Raw genomic sequence first — 24,235 nt, 5'->3', positions numbered from 1 at the left:
ATAGGATATTATACTAGAATAAGAAATGATTATAAGCATAATAGTAATTCATGTTATTAATAATGTGTACCATAAAATGTAAAAGAATACCCGCATTCAGCATAAATAATACAAAATAATTACAATAATAATATAAGGATTTAAACGTAATAATTATATATATATATAGTGTCTAAATTGAAAATAGAATGAAATTTAAGGCCAAATTTGATAGGAATTCGAATTACACTTGGAACCAAAGGGGCAAATTATAACTTTATAAAAACAGAGGCATCAAATGCACGGTTTAACCGTTTTAAAGAACATATCTGGATTGTTAAAATAAAAATTAAAACAAATGAAAACTCATTCTCCTCTTCTCGCCAAAACGAGCCCTCCCCTTTTGCCTAAATGCTCTCGCTTGTTCTTCAGAAATGAAGAACAGGGCCGTGGTTCTTCATGAACCCAGAAAACGCCACCCTACGCCACCTCGCCGTCGCCGTTGAATGGCGCCGGTCGTCGTTCATTGGCGGCAAAACTCATCTCTTTTATTTTTATTATTTTTTTTTGAAATCTCGAAAACTTTTTGAAATCCCTTTCTGAAAACAAAGATTGTTTTTCGAAAATCGATTAGGAAAAAAACCTAGATCTAAAAAAGTTTTGAAAGAAAAAAAAAATAAATCGAATGGCCTCCCTTTCGTTCCTCGACCGTTCGGTTTTGGTTTAGTTCGAGCCAGATATCACGCAAAATAAACATGCAAGGGAAGCAACCGAACGAACAAGGTAAAAATGAAACACTACCTTTTTATTTCTCTCGGAATGTTTACAGCAAAGTGCCCTGAAAATATGTAACCCTTAGTATTTTGCAGTATTCCTTCTGCGTATTTTGTGTATCACCCGTATCTCTTCCCTTTTTTTTCCTCTTCATCCTGTTCACTTTACATGTATTTATAATCTAAGAATACTAGTCTTAGTCCCGATTTTCTAGCATTTTATTTGAACTAAATCACTGCTTGGTTGGTTGTGGATGTATCCTTGTATCTCACGTCGTTATGCTTGTTGAACATGCGAGAAATGACCGTGAAAGGAGGCGTGCGGCCGTGAAACTCGGGAGTTGGGACTGCTGGGTCTTCAACGGGGGAGAACGGCGCTGATGGAGTGTGTGAGGCTAGGGTTCTTTGGAAACCCTAAGTATACACGGGTTTGGGTCTTGGCTGGGGCCCTTGGGATTTGGGCCTTTATTGTTGGGCCTTTATTGTTGGGCCTGTAACAGAAATTTAAGGATGTAAATAAATTATAATTTATAACATAATATAATATTATATATATGTATGTATTATGATGGGCGAATTTCAGTGTCTTCAAGATTACTAGAAGAATGCTATCAAAGTGAATCAAAATATTTATTTAAATGTGAGAGAAAACTTTAAGGTAAGGAATAAGGTGTTATCATTGTATACTTTTTACTTATATTTTTATAATATAATGTTTATGCGAAAACATGTTTCCGATAGTGAAAACATGAAAAAAGAAAAGAAAACAAACACAATAGTAGAGTTTTTGAATGATGATTTCGGGTTGGAAGTAGTTGGATGTTTAATAAAATTTTTCAACGTGTTCTATTTAAAATTTGATATATTTATTAGATATTTTGTTAAGTGTATTAAAAATTATAATTTATAAATAAAATAATTTATTTTTTAAAATTTTTTAAAATTCAATTTTTTCAATAATTATTATTAGAGAACTAATGTTTATCACTTGTTTTACTCCAAAAAAATATTTACATTTACTTTTCATTTATTTGTCATGGAATTTTAGTTTGAGACTCAAAATGGGAATTGTTTGACACGTGTCAAAGAAAAAATATTGGATAAAGTGCACCAAATGATCACTATATTATGTTTAAATAATCTTTTGATCTATTCATATAAAATAATAAACTTTTGATCATTGAAGTTTTAAAAATTACATTATAATTAATAAATTTATCAAAATATTACAAAATGATTATTATATTTTATAAAATAGTGATAAATTTTAATAAGTTTAAGAATTATTTTTTCACGATTTCAGTAAATTTAATATAACATTTTGCAATAATTTAATAAAATTTTATGATTATTTGGTAATGTTTGGAAAGTTTAATAACAATTTTGTAATTTTTGAAACTTCTTTGACCAAATAGATTATTTGATAATAGTTAGTGAATAATTTGTCTATTTTACCAAAAATCAAATGAAACTATAAGGGTAAACTATATTAGATACTATTGGACTTTGCCTGCTAACTTATTTATACTATTAAACTTTCAGTTTTACCAATTATACCATTAAATTTTAATTTTATATTCAATTATGTCACTCTGTCATTAAGTTAGTAATATAACAATGACATGGTTAACGATTATTGACGTGACTCATCACACCAAAATGACATCATTTTAGTACCTGTTTTAATATTAAAATAATATAATTTTAGACAATGAACTATATGGGTGTATCAATTTTGCCACTAATTTTTTAAATATTTTATTTTTTTGACATTGCACTTTTTAGTCTCCGTTGACAACCAATCACCACCTATCATCAATCATTTTTCGCAAAAAATTAACACCAAACGTTCACATTTCATTCATTTTTTATCTTATGATTAATTTTCCACAAAAGCCAATCAAAATCATTACAATTAAACATAAAATTTATAATTTTTAGATGTTTAGAGACTTTTTTAGATTTACAAAATTTGAGGCGTTTGTTCAAGAATTTAAATAGCGAGAAGTATTATTTTGAAAAGATGAACAACATACCTCAAAACTAGTCTCATTGGATGGTCATTAAAAGAGATTGGAGTATTAATACGTAGAAAATTTAAATGGATTTTCATTGATTTTTAGTGAAATACGAACGTTTTGATACTGATCTTATCGCGAAAGATTACCTATGACAAGTAACAATTGGTTATCTGCGACGACTGAAAAGTACAATGTCAAAAATATAAATTGTTTAGAAGTTTAATCATAAAATCAATATACCCTTAAAATTGAATGCCTAAATCGGTGTTGTTTCCAATATTAATAATCATCATCAAAATTACATCATTTTGATATTATAGGCCACATCAACGATAATTGACATAGCATGTTACTGATTTAACAACATAGTAACATAATTAAATATAAAATTAAAATTAAATATTATAATTGATAAAATTAAAAAATCAATGATATAAACAAATCAACATGTAAAATTCAGTGATAAATTATGTAGTTTACCCATATAATAGTGAAGACAGCTCACTTCTAGTGACTTTAGACTTACCTAGGGATGGCAATGGGTTAGGTCGGGTTTTTGGGTCACTCGACCCGAGAAGAAAGGGTCATCCACCCGTGACTCGACCCGACCCGAATATATGACTTAGAAATTCAACTCGACCTAACCCGAAATAATTAAAAAAATATATTTTTATTCAATAAAAACAGTGACTTAATTAAAAAAAATTATATATAGAAGAGTAATATTATAATTATCCCTAAATATATAGGTAAAATTATATATATATTTCGGGTCGGGTCGAATTTTTTTCACCCTAAATCTGACTTGAATCTAATTTTTTTTAAAAAAACTCTGATCCGATTAAATCAGATCGAAACCCATCGAATTCGGGTTGAGTTGCCATCCCTAGACTTACCCATCCATCCAGAAGACGCTTTTAAAGGAAGCTGCTGTGGACAGCCCCTCACGTGGGCATGGAGATGCTGCTACAAGCTTCAATCAATCACCCTGAGAAGCTTTAAAAACGAAACTTCAAGTTCTTTTTTCTCTCCTTTTTTTTGCAGTAAAATTCATGGTTTAATCACCAAAATCCTCTCTGCCAAAAATTCAAGCTAATAATATAAGATTTATTAATTGACATTACTATAAAGGCGAGAAAAAGGGGGGAAAACCGATAAATCTCCATTTTTTTGGTAAATTGATCCCTTGCTTTGTCCGTCAGTCTCAGGCTCTTGGGGTTTATCACTTGTTGCTAAGCTTCCTTTACGTCGTCTTCGTTTCTACATGTACATCGCCGTTAAGGTTCCTGAAACGAGATCTCTGTTTTTTTTAAAATGAAGAAAATATATATATATATATATATAGAGTTTTGCTTGGTTAAATGATGTATAGGATTCGGAGTAATTAAGATGTTAATCTGTTTAAGAGTAGAAATGGCTGAACTAAGCTGCATTAGTGAAGTATGATAGAACAGAATAGAACATTAGAGTAGATCCAAGGTTTTTGCCTTTTATGTTTGATATTACATTGTTCCCTGTAATTTGTTATTTTTCCTTTAGTGTTAGCTCAAGTGAAGCTGCTTAGTTTGAGAGTTTGGGAGAATATATGATTTTTAAAATAAGCTGGTTTTCTCAATTCACTCTTTTATTTAGAGGTATTATGTTGTTTCTCTTGTATGTATATGATGATTTCCATTGTTTTATCTCCAGTCTCTACTTTAGTATTTTTCTTTTCTGAACTGTGAGATTTTTTGTTTGCAGAGTAACAAATTAAACTGTATGCAATTCAAACTCACTGCTAGTAAGAAAATGAACCGGTTAGTTTAGTTTCACTCTTCTTTTATCAATTGTATGTATGGTTTCTCCAGTTAGGAGTTGATTGAATGATTGCATGACCCTCTATCATTGATTTACTTTTTCCGGTTTCTATTGCATTGGTGCGTCCAGTTCTAACATGTGATTAATTGCTCTATTCACTTTTTCTGATAGCATTCTCTGGTTTAGTTTTCAACCAAGCAGCTTCTGTTAACCGGTTAAGTAAAAAATGGAGAGAACAGGACTAATAAATACCTGAAAATGGGGGCTATGCTAGCATTCTTTTCTGAAGCAATCTTTCTGCATATACCTACATGTCTACTTATATATGAGCATACCTTTGGCATTTGTACCATCTAAGAACGCAGATGATGGTTTAAGTCTACTAATAAAATTTGATAGTGAATTAGTGATAAAAGTTACATGTTCGATTGTTATAAATGTTAAACAGTTAAAAGTGTTAAATGACTGATCCTTTCTGTTGCCTTCCTGATTTGAAGTATTTGTTACCAACCCAAGGTCTAGACACTAGTGTTTAATGTTTCCCAACAAAATTGTGCATTCCAATAAGCACACGACAGCTGTCAAGCGCTAAAAGCTTGCAAGTGTGAATTATATATTATAGGTGAAATCTGAAGCGTGCCAAATACACTAATGTAAAGAAGAGTGAAACATTGTCAGTCTTAATTTCTTAACTTGTATATACTGTGATCTGCTTACGTATTTTTAAATTCCTTACCTATTCATGTTGTCTTTTGAGTTGCTCTCAGTGCTCTGAAAAATCTTTTTATTTAACTACATCCAGAAACAAGCAGAAATGGCTACTGAGCTGGTCAATTCTGCCACAAGTGAGAAATTGGCTGAGATGGACTGGGCAAAGAACATTGAAATTTGTGAGTTAGTTTCTCGAGATCAAAGTTAGATTTATTTTTCCTTTTATTTTTTATTATGTTGAAAACGATCACTATGAGTTTTGTTAAAATTGGCACCACAATGTATTCTTTTGGGTTGCCTATATTTTGTTGGAGTTTTTATTTTTGTTGGTTTTGTTGTATATATTTTCAATATACAGGCAAGCTAAAGATGTTGTTAAAGCAATTAAGAAACGATTGGGGAGCAAAAACCCAGATGCTCAATTATATGCTGTATTGGTCAGTACATGCTATTTTTGCTTAATAACTGACCTTATGTTGTCCTATATCTTGTAAATGCATTTTCTAACACCCACTTTTGCAGTTGGAGATGTTGATGAACAATACAGGTGAAAATGTTCATAAGCTGGTGATTGATAATGGCATTCTCCCAATTCTTGTTAAGATAGTCAAGAAAAAGGTGTAAATTTGTTTCATTTCTACATCTGTTTGCTTTTCATTGATTTTTCAAAAAAAAAAACTGATTGTTTTTTTTCCACCTTTTGTTGCAGTTGGACTTGCCAGTACGAGAGAGAATATTTTTCCTTTTAGATGCTACACAAACTTCTCTTGGTGGCGCTTCTGGAAAGTGCCCTCAATACTATTCAGCATACTATGATTTGGTGGTAGGTACAGACATGAAACATGTGTAATCTCCATACTTTGTACATTTTGGTGGATTAGAGAAAAAAGTGTCCTCTGGGAACCTTGTGCTATGTTTTTGACTTGCACACAATTTAAAAGCTTTTTTCTTGATATAACATGTAGGATATGAAGGGGGGTTTTAATGAGGCCTATCTTCTATAAAAAAAAAAGCTTTTTTCTTCATTCTGCCTAGTACTGATGTCAGTCAAAGCCATTAGTGGGTTTGGTTTAATCATATGGTTGCTGCATTTTATACGGATACTGTTCAAAATTTTTTGAGTGAAAAAAATCTGTACCCCAAGTGTACACTCTTTGTGAGGCTATAGTAGTTTAATAGTATGGGTATGTTGTTGCAAGTACTGTTGTTCGGAGTTTTGTAATTTCTTCTTGGTTGTGGTGGAATAGTGAGTGAGATGGCCTTCACTATGCTTTGTCTGTAAATTCTTTTGGCGAAGTTTAACTAATTTTCTCATTTTTTCACAAAGAATTTTCTTCTCCCAGGCCTTCTCCTCAACCTACATTATAGATAAACTTCCTCTAAACCTCTATATGTTTTTTTTTCTTTCAAAATGCTCTAAAAAGTGTAGCTCTTTCTCTATCTTTGACTGTGTTCTTTTTCTTTGATGGCAAGTTCTAAACTGTGTTATTTCCCTGATTCCTTTAAAGTTTAAATCACAAAATAATCCAAAATTCTGTTTTACGTTACCTGATTTGAAAACCTTGTGTAAAATTTGTTGAACCCAATCTTCAATCAATAATTACTATGAGAAATCTAGAGGAGTCCATTCTGTTAGCATTTTGTGGTTAGGTTGACTGGTTGTACTGTGAAATCTTAATGCCTAGGAGTTATTGAAGTTAGTGAAAATAATAAGAGCATGCATGTTGTAGAGTTGAAGCAAGTATGCAAGTAATCATCCTAGAATCATCATTAATATCTACTATCAGAAGACATTGATTACTTTTGTCAGCGTATCACTGAATTAGCAGCAGATTGAGTTTTCTAGGGAATCAAGCAAGTGATTGTGAGGCACATAATTCAGTCATTGTGAGCTCGTTCATACCTTCCTGAGATGCTTGTACTGAAATGCAGCTTGAAGAAAAAGTGATATAGAAGTGTATGTCTCCTTTGATGTCCATTTCATGTTTTTAAAGACATTGGTTTCATTCATGGGCTATCTTGTGACAGTTTCAATTTCTTTTTATAGTTATACTGTAAATAACTAGATATGGCATATTTTGTTCTTAGCTTTCTCAAAGTACAGTTATGAGAAAGATGAACAGCTTGGTGAATCTGAATTCCCCCCACGATTTCGGTATTTTCCTAAAGCTTTTCATTATTGAAAAGTTTTCCTCTATGGTCATTAGGTGTTCCATCAAATAGCAATTACGATCCAATACTAATATTTTTAACATGTTTTCGTGAATGTAATTTTGAACTCCTGCATAAGTAGTTTTTACTTGTTTCCTTCTTCACAACGTACAATCCATGTTTATATTTGTTTAATCCTTTCAGAGTAGTGGAGTAGAATTTCCTCAAAGGCCTCTACTACATCAAATCTACCTGCTTCACTACCAACTAAACCTAATACGCTTAATGGGGAACTCGCATCCGCCAGACAGGAGGCAGCTGCAAAGCAAGCAGAGCCTCAGATTGTTCCGGAGTCCAGGTAACTTTTGTATCTTTTGGCAAATTTGCACTAGATGTGAATTTTTTTAGCTATCCATTGTGCCAAAGGTTAAAAAAAAGAAAGAAAAAATCTACCTTACTAAAAAAAGAACTCACTAGAATATAAACAGCATATGAATCCATTTGAGCTTCTTTCTTGTCTAAAATGCTTTCTTCATTGTTGGGGCAGTTGGGATATGTTTGTTTGTTCAGGCTATATCTGTATTAGTTTGTATTAAGATTTAATTTTTATGCTTCCTAATTGCTAAATAAATTGCTAATGCATTGTAACATTAGAGATTTATTTTTCCGGGAAACAAAATTCCTCAAATATATTTTTCTCGTCACAGTATTATTCAGAAGGCCAGCAATGCTTTAGAGGTTTTGAAGGAAGTCCTTGATGCAATTGACACTCAAAATCCTGAGGTATAGGTGATATTTCCTCTCTTTATGATTGATGTATTTTATTATCCTCAGATGCATGTATGAAATTTTGAGTTGGGATGTCCTTTTAACTGCCAAGATATGTTTTCTTTTAGGGTGCAAAGGATGAATTTACACTTGATCTTGTGGAACAGTGTTCATTTCAGAAGCAGCGGGTGATGCATCTTGTGATGAGTTCTCGGTAAGGTTGTGTGTGATTATGGGCACGGTTTACTTTGAATGTGAAAGAAACTACTTACAGAGTAGAAATTATATGAGTTATAATCGAGAAGGTGGACTTGGAGATTATTTGTTTATTGTCTTCAAAACACTAGGATGCGTGTGGCAAATTCTTTACATTATTATTAATTTCTAATGCAAAAATGCATATAGAAGTTCATTTCTTTGGAATTTCAACTTTGTTGAATGCTGTCTTTTTATATTCAGGGATGAGAAGGCCGTTTCTCAAGCAATTGAATTGAATGAGCAGCTCCAGAAAGTTCTTATCAGACATAATGCTCTTCTATCTGGGAAGACTACTGTTTCGAGTAGGCCAACATCAACAGAAATACCGAATCATTTTGACCATGAAGAAGAGGAAGAAGAGGAGCCAGAACAACTTTTTAGAAGGTTTGTCTTGTCTTTCCAAGATTCAAACCTTCCTAGAAAATTAATAAACCTCTCCCGTTTCATTGTATTTGTTATCTTTTTGAGATGATGGTGTTAGGTTGGCTAATTAATTCTCCCAAAAGCTTTATCTAATAAGAACAAACCCAACTATTATATTTAGCCATGTTGGAATTAAGTAGGTTTGTCTTTTGACTCGCCCAAAAGGATATCGCAAAATGTTCTAAGATTTTTTGTCACATCAGACGTGTATAACATCACATTTAGGACCTTCTCGTCTCAATGCGATATGCCTTCCTTTTTATGAGTCAAACAGCATAGTATTTATGTTCACCATGTCAGCTTGCGTGCAAGCAAGATAAATGCTTAATGTTTTGCACGTGGACCAGTGTAAAACGGAGTGCATGTTAAAGAAGGATTAGAGAAGCAATAAAACACAATAGGGAAGAAGACAACAGGTTCAGGATCTGAACTTGAGAGTTGCACCGTGTTATTTTGGGATTTGGGTGATCGAGTCTCCCAAAAGCTGACCTATTGATTCTAGATCTAACAAATGTAACACTTCTGTATAGAGTGATAAAGTTTTCGTACTCTATTTATTCTTCTGTATAGTTTGTTGTCGATTGTATACATTGACAAAATTCTTTCATCCCAACTGTGAAACTGTATAGGATGCAAAAAGGGAAAGCATGTGCAAGACCAGAAGACGAAGAGTACTCCAGAGAGAAGCCACACTTGGGTTTGTTTGGATCGAACATTCTGGGAGAGGAAGAACGCCTAAACCGTCCACTTTTTCCACCACTGCCGTCAGAACCATCATATGAAAACAGTGCAGATCCTTCAACTGTTGCAATTCCTCCCCCTCCTGCAAAACATGTTGAGAGGGAAAAATACTTAAAGGAGAAAAAGGTTGATGGCTCTGCTGTGGCTGGTCATATGAGAGGTTTGTCACTACACAGCCGTAATGTTAGCAGTTCTCGTAGCGGGAGCTTGGATTTCAGTGACTGACCGTAGGTTTGTGTTTCCCTACGACTTATGTTTGTGGATATATTGGTTTCTTCTTACGAATGAAGATGGATTTTCAGCTCTAGTGCTGTCAGGTGTTGGTTGAAAGAGCGACTGAACCTCGAGATATTTTATCGTTTTAACATGTAAAATGTCATTCCAGTCAGAGCCTTATTTGGTGTTCTATGTTTTGCCCGACTTGGAGGGTGGCCGGACAGTATTGTTACTTTCATCAAGTTGTGGCGTCGAGTTCTTCCCTATCCTTTTGTTTTTAGGAGTGAGCTTGTAAAGAGGATTACTTCCCAAATAATTTTAGTAAATTTCTCTTTGATGGCATGGCTATTGTGTTAAGACTCTTCAGTAATGAGCAGTTATGGTACGAGACCATATTATTTTTTTAAGGTTGCAACCAAGCTTATTTCTTTTGCTGCAGTTAAAAGAAAAGGTGATATTGTAATTTTATCTTTCGAGACCATATTGTGGAAAGATAAAATCATGAATCTCGTCAAATGAATATTGAAGATACTTATGTCCAAACAGCTAATCGGAATTCAAATGAAGAGACGCTTGAAATCGAAGTCATTTCCTAATCCAGCAGAACAAAATAAATAAATTCAAAGTCTAGTTCACAGCAAGCAACATTAAAGATCCACCGGAGTTTTCAATTCCGTTTGATAGAGGATATGGCAATAGGTAACATGATAATAAGCTTACCTCAGGAAAACAAAGGACCTAAATAACGAAGACTTAGGAAGTCTCGGCGGCAGGTTGGGTCACTCCAAACTTCTGCAACAACTTACTCACAGAATCAGGTGAGCAAACCTGGTACTTCACATTCCCGGAAGGTGTAAGGAAAACCTCAGCCAGCTCAAGCTTCTCCGAAGTAAGGCTCGTGCTGTCCATAGTTTTACTCAACACCTTCAGCGCGAGTTGCACGGCTTCTTCCCTTGTGATCTCGTCCTTGTAATCTTGTTTTAGCATCGACTGAGCTGCCTGATTATTGGCGCCGATAGCTGCAGCCTTCCATCCACTGTAGTTCCCACTAGGATCACTCATGTAAAGTTGAAATCCGTAGTTTTTGTCCCATCCTGCAAAAAGAAATGAAACACCAAACGGACGAAGACCTCCAAACTGCGTATAACCCTGCTTCGTGTCACAAAGAGACTGAACCAACTGTTCAACAGGCATTGGCTCTTGGTAAGCATATGTGTATCGTTGTGCTTGCACCCTAGCAGTGTTGATGAGGATGTTTGCATCAGACATTATTCCCGCCACAGCACAAGCAACATGGTCATCAATCTTGTACATCTTTTCCGTAGATGTGGAGGTTTGAAGAAGCTTGGAAGTAACTTTCTTTTCACCAACCAAGACAACACCATCCTTTGACAATATTCCGATCGCTGAGCCAGCATTTCCAATGGCTTCCATTGCGTACTCTACTTGGTAGAGACGACCTTCAGGGGAAAAGATTGTTGTGCGGCTATCATATCTCCGAGACATTTTTTTCAATGCTGGTCTACAATTAGAATTAACTAAAAAACAGAGAAGGAGAACAAAGAGATCATTACATTGGAACAAAGGACAATAAACCAAGGTTTTCAAGTAAAAGTGAATACAGTTTTTGATTCTAACGAATCAAATCCACTTCTATCACAGCAGTTCCCTTCTTCAAAAAAGAGTGAACCAAGAAGATAAAAGACACTTGAAGCAGCAAAAACAAGCAGCACACATCCACATTCCAACTTCATGCATTAATAATTCAAGATGCATGTAATGTAAAGCAGTGAAAGGTGTAAATCATGCATAAGAAAAGCCAACATAGCATCAAAGAGAGAAGATGAGCTTGATTTTCTAAAACCGATGTATATACAATCAACTAAGAGCAGTCTTAGATTTATTAAATATTTTATCTCCTTAGTGTGAATCCGATAAGGGCGAAAGACTTTAAAGAAGTGGTCTTGAACACCACCAGTTCTGTGTAGCACCTACCCATTCCAAACAGCATACCGCAAACCCTAATTGAAATATCTTAACTGAGATTAGTCTTCCTTTGTCTCTTTCAAAATTTTCTTTTCCCCTTTTTCCTCATTCACTGATCACACTCGTCAATCATCTCAAAAATAAAGGCTACAATAAATCTGATGCAGGAACCAGAAAGCTATCAAGCATGAATTGGATCATAAATACAGATAAATTATAAAGTCCAAAGAGTGTAAAACCCTTCTCAGTGGACGGTTCCTTAAATTTCAAACAGATTCAACCATCCATCATAGACCCAAACAAGCAAACTGATAAGCAATCAAATAATTGGAAGAAAAAAAGTGAGAAAAAAGGGCACTGACCTCAGATTTCCGACTTTCCGACGGTGGTAGAGCGTGCGAGAAAGAAAGTAGAGAGTTTCTTTTTATTGGAGGTAACTTGAGCAAACGGCGAGCCATTCTGAGCTTTAGCAGAAACAGACCGGCCCATATCATGGGTCTGAATTGGATATTACCCATTATCCATATCATTTAAGCCATGCCATGCTTCAAATGTATTTAATTTTCTTTTAGGACGATAATACTTTTGTTTTATTATTCGAGTATAATGTCAACAAATATTTTTAATGTCTTTGATTATTGTATTGATACGAATTCGATTAAATTTAAGAGTTCTGTTTTACATATAAAAATCAATAAGTTTTTGTCTTGATATTCTCTAATTTCATATATAATATGGGTTATGATTCACAACATTTAGGTGGTGTTTGTTTTTGCAGAGGTAAAATACTTGCAGTCTGCGGACCACATCTGCAGTAGAAGAGGTGGACCAAAAGTCTGCAGTCTGCAAGAAGAAGACTGTTTGTTTTTTAACGTCTGCATACTGCTAAAACAAACTGAAATATAAATAAACTGATTTTTTAAACTATACTCAAATAACCATTTTTGCTATTAATTTTTTAAAAATATAAAATGTCATTAAATTTAATGAATTATTACAAAATAGTCACTATAATGTTGTAATAAATTATAAAAGTTCGATAATATAATAATTATTTTATAGTATTTAGATAAATTTATTAATAATTTTATAATCTTTTAATAAATTTAATAAGTATTTTATAATTTTTTAAATTTTATTGACGAAAATGATCATTTGTATATAACTCAACAACATCTAATATACTTTATTTAGAAAAAAGTTTACTAAGTTTAATTGTATAATATTTTTTTACTAAGTTTAATATATTTTTTCAAATAAAGTATATTAGATATCGTTGAGTTATATACAAATGATCATTTTCATCAATAAAGTTTAAAAAATTATAAAATACTTATTAAATTTATTAAAAGATTATAAAATTATTAATAAATTTATCTAAATACTATAAAATAATTATTATATTATCGAACTTTTATAATTTATTACAACATTATAGTGACTATTTTGTAATAATTCATTAAATTTAATGACATTTTATAATTTTTAAAAAATTAATAGCAAAAATGGTTCTTTGAAGAGGTTAAAAGAGCTTTGAAGACATAAGTCCACGTCTGCGCCAAGAAAAGGACGCGCAGACGTTAGAAGAGTTTCTGTCTACTAAAAAACAAACGGTTTGCGAAGCCCAATGTCTGTTCGTTGTCTGCGCGGCGCAGACATAAGAGCTTTGAAGACCTTAAACAGTGAAAACAAACATCACCTTAGTCTAAAACTTTTTAGTTTTAGGATAGTTGGATGAGGAAAAATCAAAGGATGAGACTAGAACCTTATTTTTTCCCCCAATGAATATCTTCTCATTTTCTACTGTTAATTATTGATTTTGATTTTCTCTCATCTAACGATCCTAAAAAGACGTAAAACTTTTTAATTTCACACTATGTTATTGGATCCTAACTCTATATATAAGATATTTTAAAATGTTTAAATATAATTTTCTAAACATGTAGTTTAAAAACAATATCTAGATACGTGTTTTTACTGTTGTTCGAATGATTCATGTGTACTTTAGACACGAACCATACATGTTTTTTCTTTTTGAATAAAATTAATATAATTTTCTATATTTTTAGCTAAAAAATTCATATATTCTCATTTCTTTCGTTTTGGCATGATAAACCTACTACACTGACAAAACCAAGCTATAAACATATTTTTTTTAAAACAGTTCTCACATTACACGTCTTTATAAAAGAAAAGTGTCATCTTGATAAATAATACTTTGGATGTCATTTCGATAAATAATGTTGAATTATTTTACATTTATATTATTTTTGAAGAAAAAAAAGATTTATTAGACATAACGTCTTATTGTAACGTATCATTAAAAAAAAGTAGTAAAAAGGCAAATGAGGATGTTATAAAACTACAATACATAGTACAAAACAAACTAATATTTATACATGGACTCGACGACATACCTGAGATCTTACATCTGAACATATAACATAGATGAGATCTCACATATGAACATATAACATAGATGAGATCTCACATATGAACATATAACATAGATGAGATCTCATATATGAACATATAACATAGATGAGATCTCACATATGAACATATAACATAGATGAGATCTCACATCAGTAAATCCACTTTCCTCCAATTTAAAAATTATGAATAACTAACGTTCAATGTTGAGCCCTAGACTAATTAAAAAAATATGAAGAATTTGAACTTCATAATTCCCATAAAAGACTAGCCATTATTTTTGTTGGCGTCTAAATTATACTACATTTGCAATCTTTTCAAATTAGACACACAGATTCAATCTTAAACATCGATCGAGTTCAGTTCATTTGGAACTTATGTTGATCAAATTTTTGGAGCTTCACAACCGAACTAAATTAACAAAGAAACGATACCTTAAAGCTTCATATCCATATGATGAACAATAATCCAAATCCATGTATTTTAATATAATATACTACAGAAACCATGGACCTTAAAAAGAGGTTTCTACTCTGATATTGACAACTTACAGCTCACGAATATAAGTTAAACGCTCTGTAGGTTAAGGTTATCCATATCAGAAGGTGCAGCTGCAGGGCTTCAGCTTAAGTGTGCGAGTCCTATACAAAATCTAAATCATATTGTAATATATAAATGTTAACTTAAGATTATCTCAAGACAGAGAAGAAAACGATGGGGGAGGGCATATTGTGGGATTCAAACATATTTCTCCACTCGTGGTAAGAGAGGATAATTTACTGCCTGGATTTCAGCAGGACGCTCACAGTACTTGAAATGTCTGTCAGCTGTTGCTTAGTTTTAGCTTTCCACTTCATCAAATCCTTCAACATTTCCTGTCAAAAGAGGGGATTTCAAATTGGCCCTTCAATGCAGAGCTTAGTATACACACTCACATCACATGCAAATCCATAGATGGTTTGAACACAAGCAGGACTATAATGATTTACATATATCTGTCTGCACACATATATCCATTGGATATGTGATGTTTTATGCGTCTTAATTTAAAAAGAAAAAGACCTTTGTTTGACATCACCTGAATCAGAAGCAACGAATTATCGTGATCCGTCTTTGAATTGGAAGTCACAGATGAATCAGGTGTCACATTAGCTTGATCTTCCCCTTGCCTCCTAGGTGCTCCTAGCTCCTGCACAGTGCTGTTTATAAAAAAAAAAGAGCAGCACCAACGTTAAGCACAATAATATTGTCTCTAATTTGGTCACGAAGGTCTTGTTACCTCATTATTTTATCCATTTCTTCGTTAATCATATCCAGATCTTGAGCACAAACGGGGTCTTCAAAGGGGCTATGACCAGGTTGTTGCCATGCTACTGGGTTCAGATCCGAATCTTGAACTACATCCTGTGCAAAATTAATCAGCTCTTGATTGTCTAACCAGGGTCCCAAGTTACCCCCTCGAAAATTGTCCAGGTTGGTGCTCTCAAACCAATCTTCCCATCTTTCAGAAGTTGTAGGACTAAAGAGATTGCATTGCTTTGATTCCTGCAGACTGCTCAATGAATTTGAAATTTCCAGTATCTGCTGCTCAACTCTAGCTTTCCATGCCATTAGTTCTTTGCACATGTTCTGCTCGCAAAAAGGCAAAATCTGAGAGCTCTATTCACTTACATGGTAATTTCAGATATAAGCACGACAAAAATTAGTCTTGTAACAAAGACAAGTTCTAAAAACTTTAAGAAAAATACCTTCTACCTTATATTTAGCATACATCAGATTGTGAGGAAGTTATTGATTGAGAACAGGGTATTGTTACCTTACCTGCGTAGCATTTAATGAACTTGTAAACTCCATCAGGCGTCCATCTGTCTTCGCTTTCCATTTCACCATTTCTTTCTGCATCTCCTGTAAAACAAGAATTCAAGACCAGCAGCTTATCTTACTGGTACAGTTAATTTCACTCCAAACTATTTTCACATTCACCTCAATTGAATTAGTTTGATCTCGCTCTTGCTGCTCGTAAACAAGCTCCTGCAAATCCCTATTTACAAAGAATATAGGGTACTTGAGATGACAAAAACAAGACCGTCGATAACTTCATTTTAAAACCAATACTTATTTTTCGCACCTCTTCATTTTTGCCATTTCTTCCTTAAGCAGTTTCAGTTCTATAGCACTAGCAGAAGCATGAAAGGGAGCCTCGTCAGGTTTCTGCCAAAATTGGGAAATCCCAGCCTCCTTTCGCTTGTTGGCCAGGTCAGCACTCTCTAGCCAATACTCCATCACTCCACTAGTGTTGTAACAACGGCGAAACCTATCAGTACCTCCAGGTGCTACCTTACCATCAATGTGCTTCAGCAGATGGTCCAAGAGTCCAGTATCACCAATCAGTTTACGGGCTGCCATTCTAAGAGCAGGCCGAGATATTGGATGCTCATACACAGCTCCTTCAGCCTTCATGATCTCTAACATGCTTTCTTCAGCCAGATTATACCTTCAATAATTGTATGAAATATAAGAAAATTTTAGCATTAACAGAAGGGGAGAAAATTAACCGGGGGGAACCAAAGTTTTCACCTTTCAACAGACCATCTATCTATAAAATTTTTATGTTTGTTTTGCTTGCCCTTGTTGGGACCATTACTTGGGCTTTGTTTCCCACATCTTGCAGCCTTTTCTTTTCTTAGTTGGCTGGAGGAAAGGTGCCTTCTCTTCCGTAGTTCAGGGCAAGAAATCAACATTGTTTTCACATGTTTTTTATCATCTTCATCATATTCTTCCTCGATTTCACCAGGTAACTGTTTGGCAGGGCAATCTTCTTCAGTGCCGAAGAATTTAACTTGCCGGAAGACACCCCACTCTGCCATCCTAAACTACTACAGTTCAAACCAACAAAACCCTTTCTTAGATCTTTAAGCTACCCCAGACAACTTCTAAACAGTTCAGAATCACCAATATTCACAATTACAAACTCTAAGAAATTTGACTAATGCAAACAACACTTTTCATATACATGAACAGCCACATAGAAGAAGACCTACATAAAGTCTAAAAATAAATATCCCAGTTGCAAAATGCACCAGGGAAATTTTTACTGACTTCACCAGTTTTTATTTCCTCCTCAGCTACATCATATCAAGAGGAGTTCGTTCCGTTTTCAGTTTAAAGTATATTGCAAATTGATCTCATTTATTTTAACCCGTCATGAGAATCCATTTTATAATCTCAAATAACTACCATAATTCCATCATGATCAATACAAGTAACACAGTGTTCATTTTCAACAGGTGCTCCATCTACATCCAATCCACCCCAAACCTCAAGCCAAGGGTGAAGATAAGTAGAACCAAATTTATAAATGTCACATAATTAGCCTCGGCATAACAAATAACACGAGTCCTTGACTCAAGACACCTCTTCCTGTGGAAGCGGTCAACTAATGAGGGCTACTATACAGTATTACTAGCAGGTTCAAAATCAGCCAACTATTCCTACTTCCATTAGCAATTCCCTAACTCTAGTCTCCACAATCTCAGCCACGTATTTATTTTATTTTTATAAGTAATTACATTCAAAGATCTGCTAAGCCTGACCCCACTGTCCACTATAAGTTATTTGACCATCCTATGGTGCTTTCCAATTAATCAACAGGTTTCTAGAATCTAAAGTTACCTTCTTCACTGAAAGCGTAAAACAAAATCAAAATCAAGGGTTTGACTAAGTAAGAGTCTAAAAGCACAGTTGCTTTACAAATGGCTTATGGGGAAAGGATCAAACTTATACCCTAAGTTCCCCAGAGAGAAATGAAAAAAAATAACCCACTAAAACATCAAACTTCCGTTCCTAATTTCCTTCATTTACTTATTTTTTTCATGGCAACCAAGCAGAGCAGTGTATGAAACAATTTAATATTAGAGGGGAACAAAAGAAAAACATAGGCACATGAACTATCAGAAACAAGAAATTACGGCGGCGGCGGAAAAAACGGTTTACCTTGAACAATAATTAGAGGAAAGCACCAACATTCAATCCATTCTAAAACCCTAACTTCGTTTAAGGAGAATAAATGTTAAATAAAATTAAGGAAGGAAGAGAAAATAATACCCTTGTGATTTTGGTATCAGTTGACAGAGAAATCTTTTCAGAAATACCAATAAGAAAGGAAGGTAAAACAGAAAGGCTGAACAGTCTCAGATTTACATTTTAGCCGAAAATTTCTGCTGCCGAATATATTCGTCCTACTAAAAGTCTAAAACCCTAACCGCCCAAATTCCCAAAACCCCTTTTCTATTTATTTTAAAAATTACTTTTTTTTCCTGTAAAAAAATTACCTTTTTCATTTTTCAAAATAACATTTTTTACTAAATGGAATTGTCACGAATCTATAATTTAAAAAAGAGAAAATAATTTCAGTGACTAAAAAACCTAGATAATATACGATTTTAACTAATTTTTTTTGGATTTGCGAAAATGACCAACAAAATCGTAATGCGATCTCTAATTCGCATTGCGATCTCCACTATCGCAAATTCGCGTTGCATTTCGCGTTGCGATAGTTGAAAATCGCGTTGCGATTTTTCATTTCGCGTTGCGATAGTTGAAAATCGCGTTGCGATTTTTCATTTCGCGTTGCGATAGTCTACAATGTCGTTGCGATTTTCCAAATTCGTTGCGATAGTCTACAGTTGTCGTTGCGATTTTCCAAATTCGTTGCGATAGTAAAAAAAAAGATTTTGTTTCTTAAGAATTTTCTCTAAAAAGATAGTATCCGCGCGGACGTGTCGAAGACACGTATTACCATTACCATTACCATTACCACGACCACGACCACGACCACGACCACGACCACGACCACGACCACGACCCGACCCGACCCGACCCGAGACGAGACGGACGGCGGCGGCAGCGCGCGAGAGTCCCCCTTGTTCTCTATCACTCAACAAGGAAGTGAGAAAGCCAAGCCTTAAATACCATTCCCAATAGTATTTCCAATACTATGTGGGATTTGAGCATTACCAACACTTGTTCCCAATACTATGTGGGATTGAGCCTTAAATAGTGATATTATTTTTGAATGTTTTGCTTAAAATTGCAATAATCGCGATTGATTGTAGATTGACTTTTAATTATGACATATTTAATCGTATAATACTAATGCAATTAGTTGCTGATTCAGTTGTTTTAAGGTGCATGATTGTTAATTGTTTCCTGAATAATCACATTGGATTGGAAACAAGTGTTGGTAATGCTCAATCCCACATAGTATTGGAAACACTATTGAGAATGGTATTTAAGGCTTGGCTTTCCCACTTCCTTGTTGAGTGATAGAGAACAAGGGGGACTCTCGCGCGCCGCCGCCGCCGTCCGTCTCGTCTCGTCTCGTCTCGTCTCGTCTCGTGGTCGTGGTCGTGGTCGTGGTCGTGGTCGTGGTCGTGGTCGTGGTCGTGGTCGTGGTCGTGGTCGTGGTCGTGGTCGTGGTCGTGGTCGTGGTCGTGGTCGTGGTCGTGGTCGTGGTCGTGGTAATACGTGTCTTCGACACGTCCGCGCGGATACTATCTTTTTAGAGAAAATTCTTAAGAAACAAAATCTTTTTTTTTAACTATCGCAACGAATTTTCGCAACGAATTTAGAAAATAGCAACGACAACTGTAGACAACTGTAGACTATCGCAACGCGAACTGGAAACACGCGATTTTCAACTATCGCAACGCGATACGGAAAATCGCAACGCGAAATGCAACGCGAATTTGCGATAGTGGATATCACAATGCGAATTAGAGATCGCATTGCGATTTTGTTGGTCATTTTCGCAAATCCAAAAAAAATTGATCAAAATCGTATATTATTTGGGATTTTTGGTCACTGAGGTTATTTTCTCTTTAAAAAAATTAAATTAATTACACGAACCGAACGACTTTGGTGATAAAAGAATTGTTATTATTCCTTAATACTTCGAGTTCGAGCACTATAAATGCTAAGAGTATGAGCGTTCAATGTAATTTGATTGATAGTTATATTTAAACAGATACTAAATTGTTCTTATTCCATATTAATAAAAAATTAAATTAATTAAATAATATAAAATTACAAACCCAGCTCCTAAATATAATGTTAATCGGCTTCATATTAATAAAAAATTAAATAATTTATTAATGATTAATTAAATAAATATAATTATATGTATAATGTTAAAACTATTATAGATTGATATGATATATATGTGTTGTATAAACTTATTTTTTAAACTTTTCAATTATAAAAATTCCAACTTCCACATATCAGTAATTGAATTTAAAAAATTATTATAATTAAAATTTTGAAAATAGAAAATTTTCATCAATACATAATACGATTATATATAAAACCATTGTAAAGCTATTAAATAGTGATTAAAAAAGTGTACACAAAAGGTTTAATAATTTGCACCTTTTTCACAATGGTCCAACATGTTTTTTCATCGTCCATGTTATGCCCGTCAAATGTGCAGGTCAGGTTAGCCGTTAGCCTCGAGTTGGGTTAATTTTGATTTTGAATTGAAGTCATTTTCAGTCTAAATTATTTTAGATCAGGCTCATTTTATAATTATTTAATTAATAATAAAATATTACTTTTATACAAAATAATTTTAAATTGATTTTTTATATTTTTCATCCATATCAATTTAAGGACTATTACTCTTTCTCCTCATATTTTAATTTTTAACTAATATTATTGTGTCAATTTTAGGCACTTAAATTAAAAAAAAAACTAATGTATTTTAAGTATTTATTTTGATAAAAAATATTTTAAGTATTCAGATGAAAAAATAAATACTTTAATTAAAAATATTTTAAATATATTCCAATCATGAATTTCATTGATATATTCTTTCCCTGCAAAAATTGCTATCGAGTTATGAGCAACTCATATGAACTTTACTTTTTTCACATTTAATTTTATTAGACTTTGATTTGGTCCAAGTCACCTTCAAATTTTCAATTTCGTCGTCGAATTTGCTTCCGTCGAAAGTTACCTTTCCTTCCGTTTCATTAACTATATAACTGTCCTACGCAAAACCCAGGACTGATCTTCTGTACCCAACGCTTACAACCATGTATCTGGGTTTTGCAGAGTGCATTCGAGAATGGATGTAAACTAACAAGCACAATGGATTCAGACTTCTAACCTGTTGCATCGAAGTTGCATACGAGACCTGTCGGTCTGCAGTTGTTCCTTCAGGTTATATGTCAATGCAAACTAAACCCAAAGCATTAATGGATCTGTTGACAGTCTAGTTGAGATGCATACAATAATGCGTGCGCAACAGCAAACGAAAACCATCGATAGGAAAACAGCTAGTGGAGATGTTCAAGGTCCCGTGGTGCCGATCAAATTCTAGGTGGAATGCTAAAAGACGGTTTCAGACAACTAAATACAAGGCACTGAATATCAGAACAGGAGAGGCAAGAAACATGATATGAAATTCAGCTGGTCTCTTATTATGCATGTGCAATACATATTTATGAAAATATACCATTCATTGTAGTAAAAGGAATTATGGAGGATGACAGTTCGGGCAGAAATGTCCTTCACATTTTACTTTGAACAGAGAGGTACTTAGTATGGCGCCCCTGTGCGATAATTTTCCCATTCTTTTTCTTCCGAATCTCAACAGTGATGACGGCAACAGTCTTCCCAACACGCAATGCCTTAGCCTCTATCTCAATTTCCTCCTGCATGAGCAACAATATGCACATTAATAAAAAGGCATAATGCCAAAAATATCACCCAACATTTACCAAAATAATCATTTTGGCCCATTTTTTTTTGGAGCATTTTGGCCCACAACGTTTCACTTTAGGACTCTCTCTATAGATGAAAAATATTAGTTAACACACAATTAATGCTCCAAAATAGGAGACTTTTTTAACCTAAAATGAAATGTCTAAAACGCCTAAAAAAAAGGACTAAGTGATTATTCTGTCAAATGTTAAGGACCTTTTAGCCCTAAGGTGATTATTAGTTAACACACAATTGAACCCTCATTTATCCTAGTTTTTTACTCATGGATCACAAATTCAACTGAAACCCCATCATCAGATACTAGATAGCCATACAGAAAGGACAAAACCAACACTTTAATATCACAAAAGTTGTAAACTTGCATAACTAAACTAAAATGATGAAAAGAGATTTTGAGTTGAAACTCCGGCAAATAATCAAGCAATCTAACCGATCAATGCAAATTCCAAACCAAAAGATTTCTTATTCAAAGCACTTCGAAATGAAGTTCAGACCATGTTTCATGCATGTTAACCATCAAATATCATCGGAGTAAGGCTATCGTAGTCAGACATTGAAGGTAAGGCTATCGTAGTCGCCTAGTCGGACAATAATTAATGGGAAAAAGGTGAACAAACAGATGGACTTATTTATTTTGTCATTAATGAAATTGAACAAGATTGTACCTGGATTTCAATCTGATAGATTTCAGATGCATTTTACTAAAAAAACGAGACAGACAAAAGAAAATTGTTTCTGAAAAGAAGGAATAGTATTGAGAGGGAGCTTCATTTTGGCCTAAAACTACCTACTATCTGGTAGCCAAATTGGTTCCGATTCTAGCCAGGTCAATAGGCTCCTAGCTCCTATTATCTCTGTTCACAATACTCAGAAACCAAGATTTTAGTGAAGGAGGACCTACTACCACTCAGCTCAATAGGCGTTGGACTCGGAGAGAAATTGTAGTTAACTAAACATACCCCATGGTCATGATCTAAAGAAGTTTTCAGGTATTAACAAGCTCTAAGCTGTCTAAACTAATATTCATTCAATAGACTTGTTGATGGGAAGTCGTTGTCGGTTCACCCTTCTGGTTTTAGATTCCTATCTTAGTCTTGACGACTACTCATAAGTTGGCAAAGCTAATAGATATTGTCATCTGACCGTAGATTTGACTCTGGTAGGTCAATATGGGCATCAGGAGGTCGCGACTTCCACTGTGAGATCATACCTCCAGAGGTGTTCTTCCGGGCTTCCACTGCGGGGACGGATCTTGCGGGGAGGTTCGGAAAGGGTCTAACAAGACTTATTCTAAGATTCCTATTATCAGAACTCGTAGAGAGATGATGAATCAGTTTCCTAAATTTCTTTCAAGGAAATTCAAAAGATTCAAATTAAAAGATCAAGTCAAGCAATTAGGCAAGATTAGCAAATCCAGGAAAATTTTGGATAAAAAAAGATGAAAAGTAGGAGAAAGTCACTAACACCAACAAAAGCAGCATCCAAGTAAGTAATACTGATTTCAACAGAAACTCCACTCGAACTGGCTCCGTAGGTGTAAACAACCGCAGATCCGACCAAATCCACCAGCGATGCAGTGGCTCCACCGTGCAAGAAATTACCCGCGTTCTTTTTGCACGATTCAAAGCATCAACCCAAAAAAAAACACCCAGATTAGAAAAAAAAACAGCAATAATCAATAAAAGTACCGATTAAGAGCAACAAAATCAAATTTGTACCAGTGATTTGAAATTGAGAGAACAGAACATACCAGCAATCGAGGAGGAACTTTCATGGAGCAAAGAACTCGACCCTTTTCGATGTGGTCAACATGGAGACCTTGCCTGATGAAGTTCTCGAAGAACTTGGAAGGCATGCCATTGATGGTTGAGGCGTTCTTGTCTTCCCCTTCGCCAACTCCTTTCTCCAAGTATTTCTTTACGGTTTCCAAATCCATCGGAAAATTTGTGGAAAAATGACAATACAGATTAATCTATTTATCGGGCTAAATTGACACCGTTTTTTTTTTATTTTACCTTTCTGACAACGTTTGATCAATATTTTCAGAAGTAACACACTTTCTGTTGAGTTGGCAAAGGCGCGTCCCCGGGGACGCGCTTTATCCGTGTTTCGCTGAGTTGGATGCCACGTGTGGACGCGCCTTTGCCATATCAGCAGACACGTGTGGAAAGCGCATCCACGGGGACGCGCCTTCCA

General features: G+C 34.3%; 3 protein-coding genes, 1 long non-coding RNA gene and 1 pseudogene across 4 annotated transcripts; 2 read left to right on the top strand and 3 right to left on the bottom strand.

The window, feature by feature from the left end:
• Positions 1–3,864: 3,864 nt before the first annotated feature.
• On the top strand, positions 3,865–9,901 carry LOC120135818 (annotated as a pseudogene).
• Positions 9,902–10,455: 554 nt separating this feature from the next.
• LOC120135816 (proteasome subunit alpha type-4-like) lies at positions 10,456–12,291 on the bottom strand. Its single transcript, XM_039152007.1, has 2 exons — positions 12,187–12,291; positions 10,456–11,376 (listed from the first exon to the last, which is right to left on the bottom strand). The coding sequence occupies exon 2, from the start codon at positions 11,342–11,344 to the stop codon at positions 10,592–10,594; it is 753 nt and encodes a 250-aa protein (XP_039007938.1). The 5' UTR covers positions 11,345–11,376; positions 12,187–12,291; the 3' UTR covers positions 10,456–10,591.
• A 2,479-nt stretch (positions 12,292–14,770) lies between these two features.
• Positions 14,771–18,526, bottom strand: LOC120135815 (protein DYAD-like). Its single transcript, XM_039152006.1, has 8 exons — positions 18,251–18,526; positions 16,835–17,200; positions 16,386–16,751; positions 16,241–16,298; positions 16,079–16,162; positions 15,537–15,886; positions 15,336–15,456; positions 14,771–15,132 (listed from the first exon to the last, which is right to left on the bottom strand). The coding sequence occupies exons 2-8, from the start codon at positions 17,122–17,124 to the stop codon at positions 15,034–15,036; spliced, it is 1,368 nt and encodes a 455-aa protein (XP_039007937.1). The 5' UTR covers positions 17,125–17,200; positions 18,251–18,526; the 3' UTR covers positions 14,771–15,033.
• A 3,183-nt stretch (positions 18,527–21,709) lies between these two features.
• On the bottom strand, positions 21,710–23,994 carry LOC120135817 (acyl-coenzyme A thioesterase 13-like). The gene is made up of 3 exons (XM_039152008.1): positions 23,790–23,994; positions 23,504–23,647; positions 21,710–21,969 (listed from the first exon to the last, which is right to left on the bottom strand). The coding sequence occupies exons 1-3, from the start codon at positions 23,973–23,975 to the stop codon at positions 21,826–21,828; spliced, it is 474 nt and encodes a 157-aa protein (XP_039007939.1). The 5' UTR covers positions 23,976–23,994; the 3' UTR covers positions 21,710–21,825.
• Positions 22,963–23,441, top strand: LOC120135819. Its single transcript, XR_005517291.1, has 2 exons — positions 22,963–23,077; positions 23,323–23,441. It is a non-coding gene; the product is annotated as an uncharacterized LOC120135819 (long non-coding RNA).
• Positions 23,995–24,235: the final 241 nt, after the last annotated feature.

Source organism: Hibiscus syriacus, unplaced genomic scaffold (assembly GCF_006381635.1).
Source record: "Hibiscus syriacus cultivar Baekdansim isolate YM2019G1 unplaced genomic scaffold, ASM638163v2 tig00110621_pilon, whole genome shotgun sequence".
NCBI classification, from domain to species: Eukaryota; Viridiplantae; Streptophyta; class Magnoliopsida; order Malvales; family Malvaceae; genus Hibiscus; species Hibiscus syriacus.
Note: the sequence above shows the minus strand (reverse complement) of the source record. Positions and strands in the feature narration are given on the sequence as shown.

Excerpts from the sequence above, each read along its gene's own strand:
- LOC120135817 (XM_039152008.1), bottom strand. The coding sequence starts at position 23,975 with ATGGATTTGGAAACCGTAAAGAAATACTTGGAGAAAGGAGTTGGCGAA. Across the intron at positions 23,648-23,789 it reads AAGTTCCTCCTCGATTGCTG|AACGCGGGTAATTTCTTGCA; the intron begins GTATGTTCTGTT and ends TCGTGCAAAAAG. Across the intron at positions 21,970-23,503 it reads TGGATGCTGCTTTTGTTGGT|GAGGAAATTGAGATAGAGGC; the intron begins GTTAGTGACTTT and ends TTGCTCATGCAG.
- LOC120135816 (XM_039152007.1), bottom strand. The coding sequence starts at position 11,344 with ATGTCTCGGAGATATGATAGCCGCACAACAATCTTTTCCCCTGAAGGT.
- LOC120135815 (XM_039152006.1), bottom strand. The coding sequence starts at position 17,124 with ATGGCAGAGTGGGGTGTCTTCCGGCAAGTTAAATTCTTCGGCACTGAA. Across the intron at positions 16,752-16,834 it reads GATAGATGGTCTGTTGAAAG|GTATAATCTGGCTGAAGAAA; the intron begins GTGAAAACTTTG and ends CAATTATTGAAG. Across the intron at positions 16,299-16,385 it reads GAAATGGCAAAAATGAAGAG|GGATTTGCAGGAGCTTGTTT; the intron begins GTGCGAAAAATA and ends CTTTGTAAATAG.